At 42.8% G+C, this 18706-nt stretch overlaps 1 protein-coding gene and 2 long non-coding RNA genes across 5 annotated transcripts; 1 reads left to right on the top strand and 2 right to left on the bottom strand.

The window, feature by feature from the left end:
- Nucleotides 1-343: 343 nt before the first annotated feature.
- LOC127005249 (ubiquitin carboxyl-terminal hydrolase 22-like) lies at nt 344-16702 on the bottom strand. Of its 3 annotated transcripts, none has more exons than XM_050874018.1 (11): nt 16456-16702; nt 12634-12763; nt 12139-12354; nt 10969-11141; nt 9093-9284; nt 8787-8890; nt 8171-8313; nt 6559-6662; nt 5842-5993; nt 5339-5488; nt 344-4756 (listed from the first exon to the last, which is right to left on the bottom strand). In XM_050874018.1, exons 1-11 carry the CDS (start codon nt 16573-16575, stop codon nt 4714-4716), a joined length of 1527 nt encoding a protein of 508 aa, XP_050729975.1. In that variant the 5' UTR covers nt 16576-16702; the 3' UTR covers nt 344-4713. The 3 variants fall into 3 exon arrangements, with proteins under 3 accessions (XP_050729975.1, XP_050729977.1, XP_050729978.1); XM_050874020.1 differs by having other exon boundaries at nt 9138-9284; nt 16456-16700; XM_050874021.1 differs by lacking the exons at nt 12139-12354; nt 12634-12763; nt 16456-16702 and adding an exon at nt 11477-12089.
- On the top strand, nt 6670-7788 carry LOC127005254 (uncharacterized). The gene is made up of 3 exons (XR_007758407.1): nt 6670-7032; nt 7105-7294; nt 7431-7788. It is a non-coding gene; the product is annotated as an uncharacterized LOC127005254 (long non-coding RNA).
- LOC127005253 (uncharacterized) lies at nt 7554-8164 on the bottom strand. The gene is made up of 2 exons (XR_007758406.1): nt 7835-8164; nt 7554-7714 (listed from the first exon to the last, which is right to left on the bottom strand). It is a non-coding gene; the product is annotated as an uncharacterized LOC127005253 (long non-coding RNA).
- Nucleotides 16703-18706: the final 2004 nt, after the last annotated feature.

The following is an 18706-nucleotide window of genomic DNA, read 5'->3' on the forward strand; positions in this document are numbered from 1 at the left end:
CTGTCTATCCAATCTATACAAATCTATTACGAGTTACGAATAGCTTCCTTTTTTATCAGAATATATATGAAGTAGATGGTCTCCTCTTGTAACTATAAAAAAATAATGCTATACCATCCCTGAATATGAAGAAAAAAAGTTGTCCAGTTAAATACTAAAAAATAATAATCAGTTTCCCGATACCTCATTAGGATCAAGTAGAATCCAACCCATCTATATGAATCTATCTATTTATCCTATCTATATCAATCGGTCTATATCCTATCTACACAAATTTATCTATCATCAATCTATCTATCTATACAGTTAGGTAGGAATGGGGGTCAATAATAGCTTTTTCAAAGACTGTGACTTAACTTTATTGAGACTGAGCCATGACATGAAGGCAGGGACACTGTACCCTGCCAAGTATCACAGATAGTGGCTGGTCATGTGGTATAGGTTAAGGCTACATACACTCCACAGCCACAGCACATACGTCCACCCTCATACTCCACATACACGCACATACCTACTCATATGTCCACCTTCATACCGGACATACACACACATACATACATAAGTTTGCACACATTCACATACACCGTCCATTCTCTCATTATGACATACGATTCCTCGGTTTATTAGTAGTAGTAAACACAGAGTTGGTATTAGGTTCATTCACGTCGAAACACACACACACACACACACACACACACACACACACACACACACACACACACACACACAGATTTCACAACCCAAAAAATAAATCTTTCAGAGGACACCAAAAACCTTTCACTCGACAATTATCCTTTTGCAAAACTCCCAGAGAAAGTTACATAAAGAAAACATCACACACACACACACACACACACACACACGACAGTCACTCCCCTTGCACCCTACACCACTACATTACCTCGGTACATTTTAAATACACTCCGCACACACGCTCCAACGCACGCACACACACCCCAAGCATGCCCCCAAGAGTTACAATGACCTACAGCGGCTCACACATCACCCTCGGATCAGCGGTGCGGACAGTGTCGTGCCGCCCAGAGACGTTTCCATTGCCAGCCTTAAGAACAATCACATGAGTAAATTATATTCCTTTGAAATGATATGTAGTAGTAATGTTTTGGACACAGACACAAGACAAGACAAACCATCAGATCAACTTTTGGCGGTACACAAAGAACGAAAAACTCATTCACCGAGCGTTTTTGTGACGTAATCATAGTTGAATTTGTTCTCCTCGAGATTTTGAAGTAAATAATTCTTTTTTTCTCGCATCAAACCGTATAACTAACAAAGATTTTGGAATAAACACATTTTTTGGCGTTAAACCATATCACTAAATTAACGAAGATCAGACATCACCCTCAATAAGTTACGGCAATTTAGAACGGAACAATTTGCAGTAGTACACCGAATGCGTTACTAATAGAACATAGGACACGGAACTTCTCATGTGAAGCTGTTTATGTCTGTAGTTTATGCAGCGTTAATGTGAATTGGAAAAAAGAGTTGGAAATGTGTAGAAAAACCGAACTTTACACGTACACGAAATCAGACGCTACACTCGGACTCATTAGGAACAGCATGTACAGTAAGCATACATCACCAGCCTAAACACATCCTCGAGTCACTCCACAAGAGATGACCGAAGCTTCCCCAGAGTTACAATGACCCCAGATTTTGGATTTTGCGATTATTATTTTTTTTTTGTTCGAACTCATCACATCCGAGCTGCTTTTTCCTACAGACTACGAAACATGAAACAACTGTGGTCCGTGTCGTTAAACATATCAGTCCCCCATCACGATTTTTCTGAGGCCACGGAGAAGATTAACCGGGTTTTCATGGGTGTGTTTCCCCGTTTAAGATGCAGAAGCCGAGTTAAACTATCACTGGGATCACGAAACAGTCCCATGAAAAGCCCAGTAACAACTTCTACAAGAGGCTTTTTAAAGAGGCGATGTGAGGTGCCGAGAGAAGCCATGTAAAACTATCACTGGGATCACGAAACAGCCCATGAAAAGCCCAGTAACAACTTCTACAAGAGGCTTTTTAAAGAGGCGATGTGAGGTGCCGAGAGAAGCCATGTAAAACTATCACTGGGATCACGAAACAGTCCCATGAAAAGCCCAGTAACAACTTCTACAAGAGGCTTTTTAATGAGGCGATGTGAGTTGCTGATATGTTTAAAAATACGGGCTTTTGCCACTTACAATCATGAGTGCAAAAGATGTAGTACACGGCAATCCTACACACACACAACGGTGGGTTTTGGCAAATGCAAACTTTTTATTTTTTTTCTTTAGTGGCAATGATGCAACCAGCCCCATGTGTGAAAGTGGATATTATATTTTTTTATGTACTATGCTCATTTTTAGTTTGTGTTGCTGCTCCTGGGCTTAAAGAAAACAATGAAAAAATATAAATACAAATTGAAGAAACTTATCAACTTCCTATCTCACATTATTTCTACATTCTCGTTAATTAACTTACACGTATCACTAATGTTAAATCTTAAGTCCCTTGCATATGTCCCCCAAGCACTGGTTTTCCTCATTCCCCACAAGCAATCCACTTCCCAGGAGAGGTCAACCCACACACACTCATAAATAATGGAAAAGAAGGAAGTTCCCGACCAAAGCCTGATTCCACGAAGACGAGTAGGCGGCGGCGGCGAGGAGCGTCGCTGCGCCGGGGATGAAGAGACACGATCCTTACAACAGTGTATTTGATTGGCTGTTGAGTTTCCTAATGTTGTGTGGAGAGCACCTATCATTCTGAAGTATGTATATCCTGTGCAAAAGGTATTAATTTGAATAAAAATAACTACCTACCCACAGGCTATTACAAAAGAGTACAAAAGCCTACTTACAGTCCTAGAGGATTGCACGCAATGATGCCGGCAGGTTTCCTAGCTTATTATACAGGACCCAGAACATAATGGTTGGCAGACCCTCCGTGCGTCCGCCAGATGCACTGTCAGTGACACATGCTACGTACGTATGCCTCTTCTGCAGTCGCTGTCGACACATAAATGATAATTATACTGTACTTGACGACACTTACACACAAAATAATTTCCCATACATGCGGACAGTACGTTGGCTGCGGCCTTGGAGGTGGGACAACGCTAGCAGCATCCCGCGCTAGACATTAAACAAGAAGGCCATGCTAGAGCACCTTGTCCTTACTCGTGAGATATCCTGAAGGCCATATTCCAAGGCCATATTTACAAAACCTTTTGTGCAACCGTAGTAATGGAAAGGTGCCTGTGTGAGGAGGGAGCAGCGCGAGGCTGCCTCGCCGGGACACTGGTAATACCTTTTGGCGTGACACAAGGTCGTATAAGTTTGGAAAAATACAGCAGTGCAATATGGCCTCAATTTACACACTTTGGCTTTGAATACCTGAAGTTTTAAGTAGTCTTTCAGTGGAGCATCCGGAACACATGCTCAACATGGACGTGACAAAGAAACATGACTCACAAAATGCCCATAATACTGTTAACTGTGTAAAACAATGTTACCAAAGGCCAGTCTAATCCATTTACTCAGTAATATCCAATTGCAATAACACAAGAGAAAGGGCTTGACTAAAAACATAATTTTCCGTGTACAAAAGAACAAAAAATTGCCGGTATTGCTACTCCACCCATGCAAAAGCAACCCTTGAAGAAACGAGCCTTCCCCAGGAAACTGAAGTGAGATACCTTAACCTAACACTAGTCACCTGACCAAGCTAGACAGCAATACTACATCCTCTACACAACTGTCCTCCCTCTTACCCACAACCTGTCAGAACGGAGAGGCCGGCCAGACAGCCCCGAAGACAGCCCCCCAGACCCCAAAGCCCCTACTCTGTGCCACGACGGGGGCTGTAGATCCACATAGGCAAGACAACACCGACACCACGCACCCCCTGGCAGGTCTGTCCCGCAAAATAACCGCACCCTAACGTCTCAGCTGACACTCTGCTGGCGGCTTGACGGCAACACAACATGAGATCACAGTGCCTCCCCTGCCCACCACGAGGTCCTTCCAATGCTGCGCCGAAACCCAAAATAAAAAAAACAGAAAGACGAAGCTTCGAAAATATACGCTACCTGATGAAGAACTGTCCCAATCACATTCCCCAGAGCCATGAATGAAGAATATTATTGTATACAGTTGAGGACTAGATCCATGTCACCGTCTGTTTAGTACGCCGTGGAAGACACAAGCCAAGACAATGATCCCGAGACACCCGCGGCGAGAGGGGAGAACACCTGCGACCTGGAGGCTGAACAAAAGGTGAGTCTTGGGTCTGCGAGTACACTACAAACCACACGTATATTATGGAACAGTAAGTATCATCATCATCGTCGTGACCTTCATGGCCGTGGGTTCTCTCATGTATTGCCGAGAACCTTACACTGGTGGTGGTGAGATAGTGGTGGTGGTGGTGGTGGTGGTATATACGTGGACACAGAAAATAATATCCTTCAAGCCTCTCAACATTTCTGAACTCGAGAGATAAATAGCTTTAAGAGTACATACAGGGAGGCGCTCGAATGAGAGGAGACGAGAGCCGCCCGTGGATGTGCGGCAGCCGTCCCGCTCGCCCCCCTCACCGCCGTCAGCCGCCCCCCTCGTCAAGACTTGTTCAGAGTCAGCTGAGATTATTAAGGAGGCTAAGTGTCGAAAACAAGTCCCACTGCTCGCCGGGCGCCATTCAGTCATACTCCAGGATCTGTTTGTGGTAGAAGAGAAGGTACCTGCGGGGAAGAACACAAGCAGATTAGTTTAGACACAAAATATTTACCTCTATAACAAGTACTTATCACCCACTTATTGCACCCTCAAACCCCCTCAGGTTCACTGTGTGTAAGTCAGCGATTCTTAACCCAGGAGTGATTTCGCTACCAGGAGAGGAATTTCACGTCTAAAAGGAGGAATGTTTGCCAGGGGAAGAATTAGAGAGGAATTTTGGCAAGGGGGAAAGAAGTGGAGGAGAACAAAGTGCCAAAATACATACAAACATTTTAAACAATAAGACAAAAGAGGCAATAAATCTAGTAAATCTGATGAAAACCAATCTGCAGAACTCCAAAGCCCAAGGGAAATAAATCTTCTTCTTCTTCTCATCTAACATCATCATTTTCCTTTATGAGGTTGGAATGTCAGGTAATAAAAGACAGCGATACAATTCCTGAGCTATTCCTAACTTCCCGAGGTCAGTGCTTGTTTTCCTTCTTACTTTACGTCATTTTTTCCACTTATGGGGTTGGACGTAAAGAAAGGGAATGACGGTTTTGCAATTCCTGACCCTGGCTTCCGAGGTCAGGGCGTTGACTCACCCCTCGCTCTGCAGCACGTCCTGTATGGTGGCGCGCGTGATCATGTGGTCGTCACACTTATACCACTGGTCTCGATGCTGCCGGACGTATGCCGTGTAGTGGCCCGCGTCCAGGCTGCCCACATGGTTCACCACAGCAAACAGGGAGTACCTGCGGAAAGGGCACGAGGCAGGGGAGGGTGAGACAAAGTGTGAGGCTCAGCACTTGATATTAACCCCTTGATTGCAGATTTCCTACAAGAGGACATCACCAAGCTACAGGAATTGAACAAAAAGTGGCTGCTACAATTCAATAAAGAAAAAGGTAGTCCTGCAAGTTGGGAGGGGATATCTAGCACACCAATGCCACATGGGAAACACTCCACTATCCACCACAGAGGCAGAGAAAGACCTGGGAGTGTATGTTACCAGGATACCAGTGAAAGCCAAATCTGTGCCAACTGGTTAATAAACTACTACAAAGTCTGACCTGATAATCTCAAAGCTTTCTCTTGTCGTGCCCACCTGTTGTTGATGTCCGTGGGGTGCGTGGTGATGCCGTTGTGGTTGTTGTTGTTGTTCCGCCTGTTGGACATGAAGGGCGTCATGTCCAGGTGCTCGGGAAAGGAGATGAAGGTGGAGATCTTTTTGTGTAACCTGTTGCTGTGCTCAAACCGCTGCAAGGAGATAAAACACACGATCAGCATCCAAACTACTTGCCGACTACTACTGAAGACTATGACATCAAAATGGCCATAATAAGCACTCTCCACAAGAGCAAAACAAACAATATACAAGATGGGCCCACATGATTCCTTCCAGCTAAATATCTGTCATTTGAAACAATCCAAACAGTGTCGTCAGAAACTTGGTATCTAATTCAACTTGCCATTATTGTCGAAAGCATTATTTTGGAAGTTCCTATATGTGAGTTTCTGCTGTGTTTTCTTTTTTTTTACAAAGGAGGAGACAGGTTCTTGTATTAGAGGAGATAATCCAATGGTAAAATAAAAAATACTGGAACGCACTGCTCGATATGAAAGCACACCGAGAAAGATGCCGAGAGATTAATAAATTTAGAAGTAACCACAGACAAAACAATTTTCCAAGGTGGGTGAATAAGGAAACCTAACATACTTCAATCAAAACTAAACCAAAACAGAGAGATCAATAACTATCACAAAGAAAATACAACAGTAAATCCCATAAACTTTAAAAAGAAAACATCCCTCCTTCAATTACCTTCAGATGAAAACTACAGACTATGGGAAGCTTTTTCATGGTGAGTTGTTTGGTGGACTCCTGGTAACTCTGACAGCCGTTGCACTTGATCTTTGCACTGCTGCCTGCGGGGGGAGAGGGAGGAAGAGACTGTGACACTTGTGACACTCTCGGCTTGGCGGAGCACCAACAACACTCAAATGTCAATGTCAGTGTCAAAAGAGGAATAACCAAGCTGTTAAAAGTTTGACCGAGTGACATTCTGTAATGCCTGGGAGTTTAGGTTAAGAGTGGAACGTACAAAAGGATCACAAAAAGTAGATTTAAATATACATATGGAAGTATTGTAAGTATTATGTCCCATCCCCTTTCGGCAGTTAGACTCCCACATTCCTTAGTGTAATGCGAGGAAGTTTAGGTTGTGGAATCTACTTTTGTGATCCTTTTATACATTATATTAAAGGGGAAGGGGAATGGAAAGGGAGGGGAGAGCTGGTTGAATGGAAGGGGAATGGAGAGGGAGGGGACAGCTGGTTGAAAGGGGAATGGAAAGGGAGGGAAGAGGAGGTTGAAAGGAAGGGGAATGGAAAGGGAGGGGACAGCTGGTTGAAAGGAAGGGGAATGGAAAGGGAGGGGAGAGCTGGTTGAAAGGAAGGGGAATGGAAAGGGAGGGGACAGCTGGTTGAAAGGAAGGGGAATGGAAAGGGAGGGGACAGCTGGTTGAAAGGAAGGGGAATGGAAAGGGAGGGAAGAGGAGGTTGAAAGAAAGGGGAATGGAGAGGGAGGGGAGAGCTGGTTGAAAGGGAGTGGACAGCTGGTTGAAAGGAAGGGGAATGGAGAGGGAGGGGAGAGCTGGTTGAAAGGAAGGGGAATGGAGAGGGAGGGAAGAGGAGGTTGAAAGAAGTACATTCCAAGCATTACAATTCAATACTCTACTTATTAAATTTATTGTCCACACCTTCTACTCTTCCTTTATCTACCTCTCACTTCTACCCTACTTCTCTGATATCCACATACTAATACTAACATTTATTATCTTCTTAAAACTTAACCTTTACAGTTACTTTCAAATGGATTTATAAACTACAACCACCAAACACTGATAATAACACTCTCCTAACTTCCAACTTTACCTTTACAGCTTCAAATACATGACTTGGGACTCTACTCTCTTTACCTAGTGTTAGAATATTATCTGTACAACAAAACCACCAAACAGACTGATGCCAATAGTTCTTCACCTATAGCTTATCAATACAATACCAAATAAAATGACTTATAATTCTACTCTCTTTACCTAGTGTTAGAATATTATCTGTACAACAAAACCACCAAACAGACTGATGCCAATTGTTCTTCACGTATAGCTTTATCAATACAATACCAAATACATGACTTATAATTCTACTCTCTTTGCTAGGAGGCGTCAAATTTATGCATTCACACACACAAGCACCAAACACCCTTCCTGCCACTAGTCTAATATTCCTTCTCTTCTTGTATATCTTTACCTTTACAATATCAAAAACATGACTTACACCTCTACTCTCTTTGCTGCAAAATGTTAAGTTAATATATTCATACAAACAAACAAACACCAGACAGCCTTCCCAGTGTCAGAGGCTCCACACACCTAAGTGCTCTGGCCGAGTGAACCGATCCAAGCAGTCGGCCAGCGAGGTGGGAACGGTCTTGTCCGCCTTGCTGCTGCTGTACGGACACGGCCCAAGGTCCAGGGAGATGTCCCAGAAGGGGTCTATGGTGGTGGACACGCCACTGGAAGAATACAATTAAAGGTTACTGACTGTGGGCTCGGTGTTATTTTGTGTAAGAACTTGGCAGGGTTAAAAATATGATGTTCTGTGATATTTTGTGTAAGAGCTTTGTATGGTGAAAATGCCATTGTGTGTAGGAACTTAATATGGTGAATATGCCATTGTATGTGTGACCCTTGTATGGTGAAAATGCCATCATATTTAAGAACTTTGTTTGGTGAAAATGTCATTGTATGTAAGAACTTTGTATGGTTAAAAAAAAATGTATTGTAAACTTAAAACATTCATTATGATATATCAGAATGGATGCAGCAGGTTACCAAATCAAGCGTGGTGAAAATAAAGCTAAAAATACAGTATTGCAAACTTAAAACATCCATAACGATATATCAGAAAGATCCAGCAAGTTACATCATCACTGTATTTCACTATATTTCATTTTACTTTGAGTGGCTGGATGTCCGAAGCACTTACTTGCACGCCTGACACACGACATCAGACTGCAGCCCGCCAGTGAAAATTTGGTCTATAATACAGGAACATGTGTGCGTTGAATCTCCATTGGAGGGAGGATTGCCCTGGAGGGATGAAAGTAGACCATAAATAGTACTTCTCATTGACACCACACCAGTTTACCATTACCTTACAACCTAGCACCTAACATGAACCAACAACAATGACTGAGCAATGACTGAGTGAGAGCAAGCATTGTGGCAGAACATTGTAGACACGATAATCATAATATAGCAAAGTCAAGTGTAAATAGACATGCATACATACATGAACACTCAAGTAAAATTCTCTTGGAGTTGAGAGCGTTGGTACCTGGCAGTGTCGGTGCAGAACATCGAGGGCAGCTATGAAGAACTCGTGGGCATCCTGCTGCTCGTAGCCCGCCAAGTGTCTGGCGTGCGTCCAGATGAGGTGTAGCAGCTTGTGGAGGATCAGCGGCGCCTTGTTGCCGCTGTAGAACTGTGGGGGGAGGGGCAACGCATTAGTACAGCGGATAATGAAAGAGTCTGACATTTTCTTTTGTATTCTTATTCATTCATATTTCTTTTTTCTTATTATTTATGAGCTTGTACAGTCTCAGCGGAGCCTTGTTGCCGCTGTAGAACTGTGGGGGGAGGGCGACGCATTAGTATAGCAGATTAGGTACAATTCTGTATTTATATTCATTGTTTTCTTATGTATTTTGTATCTAACCCGTCATCTGACTAATACATTTATGGTTTATGCTATTGTTATCTTTATATATTTTTTTTTTATCCAAGTTTCTAGTGTTGTGAGGTATGCAATGTTATTAGTACAGGTGATTAAGAAAGGTTCAGTGGTTATTTTCCTTTGTATTCCGACATGTCGTTAACCTCATAACTAAAAATACATTCATGGTTGTTACTGTCATTATATCTGTTTATTCCAGTATCTCGTGTTGTTGGTGATGGTGGAAGGTTTCGTGGATGTCATAGTTAAGTGAAATGTAAGGTGTGTCTAATTTGGGATAATTAATTTCCATGCACCTGTTAATATTTTAGTCGTCCCTCAAATAGTTCAGTTTCGGTATTATACAGATTGTCACAGAAGATCTTTTAGGATTTTTAAATTTCTTGCTCGTTGGGAAATTTAAAAATCCTAAAAAATCTTCTTAGAAAATCCACATAAAACCAAAACCGAACTATTGGAAACCGTACTATTTGAGGGACGGCTGTAATTACTTTGCATCACCCCTAGCGAGTGAGTCAAGTGTGGGGGATTAAGAGACCAAGATAAGAACATCCCCGAGAGCGCCACTCCTCTCGTATGGACAGGAAATGTAGGTCACGATATATAGAACAGGAAATTAGGTAACCAACATTGATAAGTGACCCCAACAGCCGAGGTGGAGCCCCGTGTACTTCCAGAGATATGGCTTTACTTGTCCCTTCCCATAGAACTTACCGGTTACCTTCCTCCACATGAAACACACCAGACTAGAAAGGGGTTAACACCAAGCTGCCTCCATGGAAAATCTCACTGCCTCCTTAATTTACTCCATCAACCAGGACTTACACAATCCAGATCTCTTTCCACTTCTCATAACTAAGTCTTCCACTCCTTTGACCTCGCATGATTTCACCTTTTATCTCATCCTTTAGTTTCATTCCACTGCCTCCAAGCTAATTTATTTCATCAACCAGGACTTACACAACCCAGACCTATTTCCACTTCTCATAACTAAGTCTTCCACTCCTTTGACCTCGCATGATTTCACCATTTATCAACATCCTTTAGTACCTGATTCCCTTCCTCATTCTCTTCCTATCACTAAAGCCTTTGACTTTTTAGGAAAACGTTGCCCATTTCATAACATCATCAAGACTGCCAGGTACATTAAAGAAAAAGGTACTTGAAAAAAATAAAGTCAGACAAAAAGAGCATGTTAGAAGGGACAAATATGTAGAGCCTTTTTCCGTCAACACATCAACAAACAAGTATTAGCTAACTTATTATTTTAACTGCAAACAGTACAAGAAAACAATAAAAATATAAATTCCTTAGCTTAAAAGAATATTAGTGACATTATGTTTCCATGACCTTAATTTAAGAGAAAATTATCATCATATTATCACAGTCCTCCTTTAAAACATACACACATAAGCCTTGGTTAAGCACCCACCTCCTGAAAGAGCCTTGAAATCTCACAGACGAGGCAGCGCGTGGAGTCATTGTTGAACTGACACACGTGCTTGTCCGAGAGGAAGTAATCCCTCAGGAGCGGCGTGTGGGTGAGCGCCTGGATGATGCAACTCATGAAGCAGGTGTTGCCCAGGTTGATCAGCCCACGCAAGCCTGCCGACAGGAAAATACTGGTTGAAATTTGAGTCGCATTGTCCAAGGTTGTCTGCTAGAATATGGTTGTTGTGCAAATGCCTGATGTGTACAGCCTTGTCTTGTGGTATGAAGTAGTGGGGAAAGAGCTTGTATGTTTAAAGGCATAGGAATATCTTACTTTACTTATATACCAAAGTGTAAAAATATAAACATTACAATGCTGCCACATTAAACTATATTCCTTTACATGATCTTCCACTTGTAACTAGCCAAGAAACAGCTGAAGAAAAATATATAAAGGTATCCGCAAAAACTACAGGTATAAAAAAATAACATCAAAACTACACACTCACCATAAATAAACAATAAATCAAAACTCCTACAAATCAGCAACATTTTATACAGTCTACAGGAGTTGGTGCTGAAAAGGGAAGAGCATGAATAGAGAGAACAGGAGGAAGCAGGAGATCTTTCAGCGGCAGGAACCCTCTGATGAAAATTACCCGAGTGAGAAAACATTGTCATCGCTGAGGAAGGAGAAACAATCTTTATACATAGCAAATAGAACACCAAATAGCCATGAGGAAGGAGGAAACTACATATACAAAACCACAGAGCTATAAGGAAATGAGAAACCAAGCAACATTACTCAATTAATACGAGTCCGGTGATAGAGGGGAAAAAGAATAGGCTATGCGGAAATGCACAAAGCCATTTCTCTAACGTTACTTTAATATAGCAAGCCCCATGATCCAACCAAACAAAAAATGACCTTAAGAAAATGCACAGAGCTATTTCTCTATTGAACACAGTATGAACCCACAAGGAAATTTAAGTGAAGCAAGCAAATATTTAAGTGGTGAAAGCAAATATTTCTACTTCAACAAACCAATGACTCAAGTGACCTAAGTATAAGAAAAAACCAAAGGAGATCCACAAAGCAAATTCTAATGAAACCAAATACTTCTACTTCAGCCGACCCCGAGGCAGAAAAAATAGAAACGGCCAAGCAGACCTATAGTGGAGTTCGGGGTGGGTCTCCGCCTCTTGGGGTGAGCCTGCAAGAGGGTCATCTCCACCGAGTCTGGCGCCCACGCCCGGTACTCCGTGTTCAACCCGAGCGAACGCCGGGCTTTTTCCTTGCAGCTGACGGCAATGCGGCGGATCTCAGAGTCGTAGACGTAATCACCGCACGCCGTACACAGGATCTGCCCCTGCTCCACATCCACGACTGGGGAAGTGCAGATGAAGTAATGTCATTGTGTGTTCCCAGCTGTGTGTCTTTACTATTACCTATACTTATGCAAACGTCAAAATTCCGCAACTATATTTTTAAAACAATATCTTAATGCCAAGTTTAAGAGGTTATCTTTTGAGTGAATGACATAACTGGAGGGGTCGCCTTTACACGAGAAGTTAAAATCCATCGCAGTACTTCATGAAAATTCCAAACCTACTAGACCTGGAACCACACAATGAAGCGTCAACTAACTCCCAGCAGAGCACCCACCCAGATTGTGCTGCATGGAGGTGGCGTGATCCTGGATGTGGCCCTGGTAGCACGCAAAGTGGATGCAGTGGAGGCAGGCGTGGATTCTCGGGGCGTGTGCTCCACAAACTGCACACACACACCATTTTGCCTGGAAAGTGTGGAGATGCTTACAAACTGGACTTCTTCAGACATAGAGGTTGAGAGAGTTAGTATACACATGACTGTACTTACATGCGATAACAAACCTGGCCATTCACACCATTGCCTCTCGTCTTCATCGTCCATTCACAAATCTCTGCAAATATACACTGAAACCTCTCAAGCTTACCGATCCTGCCACGCCCTGCCTGATGATGACACAGAGTCGTTAATGATAATCAAACAAACTCACCTTATCCCTAGGAACACTTCAAAACAAAAACATAGAGGAAAGTTAGTGTTTATTTTGGTTTATTATTAACGCCCTGACACTGAGTTCGTGATAACACTGCAATGATTGAATGAACTCATCTTTTACTGCAAATAACACGGTGTAAATTTATGCAGCTTCCATCTGAGCAAAATCTTAAAATGGGAAATCACTGGAAAGTATCATTTTGGCTTATTATCAAATGTAACACCTTGACCTACTTAATACAACTGTTACTAGTGACCATATGGAGACTACTTACTGTCCCTTCTTAACTATACTTTCATTTGACCTTTTCACCTAAATCATAAATCTCCGGCGGAAAAAGTTAATGATTACGAAAAATTATGCGGCTGAATTGTATATTTCCCCCAAAAGATATGGACTATGACTTATTCAGTGTTTGTCAACCTCATCATTGCAAGTCTAGAAAACACAACACCCCATGAATCACCCCAAAACCACCACAAAATTTCCCCGACCTGCTGGAAGCCATTTAAATGTCAGACAAGCTAAGCCACACATTTCACATTGCCTGGCTGCTGCAACACACCTGCCTGCCTCTGCAACTCTAATAATGGGGTGGTGCTTGTCTGGCAACACTACCACTATCAAAGGCCAGGTGATCCATAAAGCACCTTAATCAACTGTTGTAATCAGATGAGGTGGAACTCCCACTGATAATCCCTCCACCTTCACCCTTACCCAAGACATAAGAGCATAAGGAGTCTGCAAGAGGCTGGTAGGTCTATACAAGGCAGCTCCTGTGAACCTAACCCCACCTAACATCACTCTCCAGGGAGGGAAGAAAAATCAATAACCAAATAAATTAATCTAAAGGCAAACACTATAATGCACTTTGATAGTTTGTTAACCTTCCTCCTCCCTAAGAACATGACAAGAGTACCCTCCTTCCTTCTCTCCTTCCTCTATCTTCTTTTCATCTTAATTTTCTTCCTATTTCCCTGTTTTTCCTTTCTTTATTTCCTTTGCTTCTTCTTTTTCTTCCTCTCTGTATTCTAACTTCTTCCTCTTTTTCTTTCTTTCTTTCTTTGTTAGTGTGAGTGTATTTGCGTGTGTGGTATTTTTCAAGTGTTGTGAGGTACAGCAGTTAAGTAATATGGGGAGGGGAGATTGTGGTGAGGTAATGGGCCCTTGTCTACCTACACATGGGCAATTAGACTCAAGGTAAACACTATGATGCAAGGTGGCAGTTCATTAACCTTCCCTTCACATAAGAAACATTACATAGCACTCTTCTGTATTATAAGCAGGCACCCACAAGAGCAAGTCATATGGGAGGGTGTCTATGGTGATGTAACAGGCCTACATACCTACCTACCTGTCTACACCTGGACAATTAGAGTTCATTAACCTTCTCTCCCCCTAGGAACATGGCACAGTAATTCTTCAGTGTTATAAGCAGGCACCCACAAAAGCAAATATTGGAGAGGAAGCCTGTAGTGAGGTAATAGGCCTATCTGATTACCTACCTATCTACACCTGGGCAATAGAGTTCATTAACCTTCTCTCCCCCTAAGAACATGGCATAGTAATTCTTCAGTGTTATAAGAAGGCACCCACAAGAGCAAGTCATATGAGGAAGGGAGTCTATAGTGAGGTAGTAGGCCTACCTACCTACCTACCTACAACTGGGCAATTTAGAGTTCATTAACCTTCCCCACCCTAAGAACATGGCATAGTATTCTTAAGTCTATAAGGAGGCACCCATAATAGCAAGTCAAATGGGAGAAAGGTCTATGGTGAGGTTAATTAGCCCTTGTCTACCTATACCTGGGCAGTTTGAATTCATTACACCTTCCCCCTCCTCCCCTCCTCTTCTTCAGAACATGGCATGGTATATTCTTCAGTGTTACAAGCTGGCACCCTCAACAGCAAGTCATATGAGGAAGGGAGTCTATGGTGAGGTAAACTGGCCCTTGTCTACCTCCACCTGGGTCAATTAGTCTCAAGGTAATGCAAACCTCCATCTTGAGAAAACTTTAATGAATCTAGAACAGGTGGTCTACAAGTAAGATCAGCTCTGGGCCACTTAAAACGTAAATAAATCGATTAGAGGCGCCTGGCACTTCCTGCTCTAATGAATCACCTTGCCCAGTCGTCTGATAAGATATGAAAGTCAGGTATGCGAAGAAAAAAAAAAACGGGCCACACTGGGATTGATGGGAGGTGGATGGGTGCCGAGTCCTGACCGAGCTGCAGAGACATTATATAAGTCCCTGGTGTAAATTCCCTTGACACTCGATTGTAAATATGTGCGGGATCTCTTAAAAACCGAAGGGAAACCCATAAAAAAAACACTTCCCTTGTACTCCCGTCACGAGCATGTATAGTAGTTTAGGCATCATTCCCACCCCTCCCCCTCAAGCCACGACAGCACGCATGCCCCCCCCCCTACCCCTCCTTCATTGCCAGAAAATCAAAATTACAACCAAAAAATGAAAATAAAAGAAAACCAGGCAAGTTGTATTTACGTTAGTCCTGTCATTACCACGGATAGCACCTCAGACCTCATTCCCTGGCCTCCCCCAGCCCACGAGCCTACTCCCCCATGCCTCAAAATCCCCCTAGTGTTCCCCCGGGTGAAGGAAGGCAAGCCGTGGTGGAGTGTTCCTGCAAGATGTGGATAAATGAGACTTTTGGCAACGTTTGAGACTTTCGAGAGACAGACTAGGAGCTCAGACCCCATTCCCTATTCTCCTCCAGCCCACGAGTCCCCCCTAGGCCTCTCCCCTAAGCCTAAAAGCCCCCAAGTGAGCCCCCTTCCTAGCCAAAAAAAAAAAAAAAAATCAAAACCAAAAAGAAAATCCAAGAAATCCAGGCAACACTCATATTTACGTTAGTCCTGTCAAGAACACGTATAGCACCATGTATAAGACCTGTGACCCCGTTCCCTAGTTTCCCCCATGGTTAAAAACTCCCCAGTGTGCCCCCGGGGGATGGTGGAGCTGTGGTGGAGCGTCATGGGAAGATGTGGAGAAATGTGGTTTTTGGCAACGTTTGAGAGACTTTGAGAGACTAAGAACTCAGACCCCATTCCCCATTTTCCCCCAGCCCATGAGTCCCCTCTAGGCCTCTCCCCTAAGCCTAAAATACCCCCAGTGTGCCCCCGGGGGCTGGTGGAGCCGTGGTGGAGCGTCCCGGGAAGATGTGGAGAAATGTGGTTTTTGGCAACGTTTGTGCTCAGCTGATCACCTCCACCCAAAACAAAGCATCTTGTCAAACAGAAACATGGGGATTAAACCCTAACCCATGACCATAGTCTCCTCTAACCCACGCCAGCAGGTAGCCAAGCCATCCCTGCTGACTCCCTGCTGACAGTCTGGCTCACATTTGCGTTACTTCAGCGGAAAATTGCAAAACACATAAGGGGAGTCGGCACCGATCAGCTGACGGGCCTGCTGCCTCACCTTCTGCTGCCTCGCCGCCTTGCTGGTGCAGAAGACGAAGAAGCTGTAGATGATGCGGAAAGGCTGCGTCCCCTTCGTCGATTTGAACTCAGAAAGGTGGACACATCCTTCCATGCTCATAATTTCACAGGCGCGGGGATCCCATTTGGTGCGTGGAGGTCTGTGGAGGAGCCGTGTGCGCCCTGCCTCGCCTTGCTCCTCCCTGGCCCACGCTGCCCTGCCTCACCCCATCTGGCGTCTCCCGCGGCACACAAAGACTGCTCACCCCGCCAAGTTCAAATGTTTCTACTTATTTCACCTTCCACCCTCCTATATTGCTCCTGAGTACTTGTTTCAGTGGTTCAATACTAACTATAAAGCTGTATATAAAGAGAAACACGTAGAGAAGCAATATCAAAGGGCCACGAGTCATCCTTCCCGCCAATTTTAAATGTTTTCTTGTCTACCTTACATTCTAGCCTCATATTTACCCCTCACATCCTGATTCAATGGTTTGTTACGTACTATGAAACTTTAAATATAGCTATATACGTATAGCAGCAATAACAAAGGGCAAAGATTCAGCCTCCCGCCAATTTTGACCAATTTTTAACAGCTCCTGTCTTCCTTACGTTGATATAACTTCATTTACCTCCAACACCTGGTTCAGTGGTTTATTACTATCCATGAAGTCACATAAAGGGTCAGAGATAGAATAAGTGGTAACAAAGACAAGGATACCGGCTAATTTTCGATATTTCTCTTCCTTAATTCCTTACCCTCCACATTGCTCGATCCATCGCATTTTTATCAAACATTCGGGCCATGAAACTACACAGAGTCAGATAGTAATTACTTGTGTAGTATTTTATTATAGTAACTAAGATTCACCCTCTTGCCTATTTTGACCAATTCTGAACATTATCCTGCCGACCTTCCCTTCTAAATTTCTCATTTTTCACCTATTTCGATGTTTTTTCCTGCCTTCCTTTCCATGCCTCATATTGCTTCGCCTAATTCAATGCTTCTATAACTTACAACAAAGCTTCATATAGACTTAGAAAGAATTATTAATGCTAGTTCAGTACCACGAGATTATTATTAACGGCCTGACAAAAAAATATTCTCCTTTCCAGCTAATTTCGATGATTTTCCACCTTCCCTTTCAACCTCACTCAGCTTCACCTATCTCAGTGGGTCTATAACTCACAATCGAAGCTTCATATGGACTCAGAAATGATTGTTAGCTCAGTAATATCCCTTTTCCCTCTCTCTCGTCCCCTTCCTTGTATCAAGTATCACCCGAACGCTGCTACCTCCACCCATAAAGCTAACAACCCAGCTATTTTTGCTCTCATATATTGGACATAGCTTACAGTGGAGGCTTTGGACTATCACACGACATATATAGGAAGTTACGTATATATTTTAGCATAGAAAGACCATTTAGACGTATTCATAACCCTGGATGATGGTTTATTTGGTGTTATATATAGTCAGAAAGGTAAAATGAATGTGTTTTATTTATTTAAGCATAGAGGAGCACTTATAGACATGTTAAAAACCGTAGATGATACTTTATTTAGGGTTATATATAGTGAGAAAGGTAAATTGGATATTTTATTTATTTAAGCATACGGGGACCACTGACAGCCATACTAATAACCCTAGATGATGCTTTATTTAGGTTTACATATAGTTAGGAAGGTGAATTGTGTGAGTGTATTGGATATCGTAGTCATTAGTGTATTCTGCTGGCTTCGTATGCAACGTAGAAATATGTCGCAGTAGAGGATTTTCCAGCCCACGTGTTGCCATGAGTCACACACACACACACACACACACGCGGGGAAGCAGACATACACTAATTAACTCGTGCAGGGATACAGCAACCTTATACGATGATCAATATTTCGAGTTGTAGGGTAGAGCTGTTTCCTGTTTACTGTTTTCGCCCACCAGAGGAAAAAGAAGAGGAAAAGGAGGAGGAAAAAGAAGAAGAAAAAGAAGAAGAAGAAGAGAGAAAGAAGAGGATAAATATGAAGAAGAGAAGAGAGAAGAAAAGAAAGAAGTAAAGAGAGAAAGAGAGAAGGGACAAAAGAACGGAGATATGAGGAACAGAAGAGGAGAAAAGAGGGAGGAAGAGGAAAGAAGAGAAAAAGAAGAACGGGAAGAGAAAACGAAAAAAAAAAGATAAAAAGATAAAAGGAGAAAGAGGTGTGAAAATCTTGCAGAGAAAGAGAAAGGATATGAAGCCATTGATAGGAACACA

The sequence above is a fragment of the Eriocheir sinensis genome, chromosome 29 (genome assembly GCF_024679095.1).
Source record: "Eriocheir sinensis breed Jianghai 21 chromosome 29, ASM2467909v1, whole genome shotgun sequence".
Taxonomy (NCBI): domain Eukaryota; kingdom Metazoa; phylum Arthropoda; class Malacostraca; order Decapoda; family Varunidae; genus Eriocheir; species Eriocheir sinensis.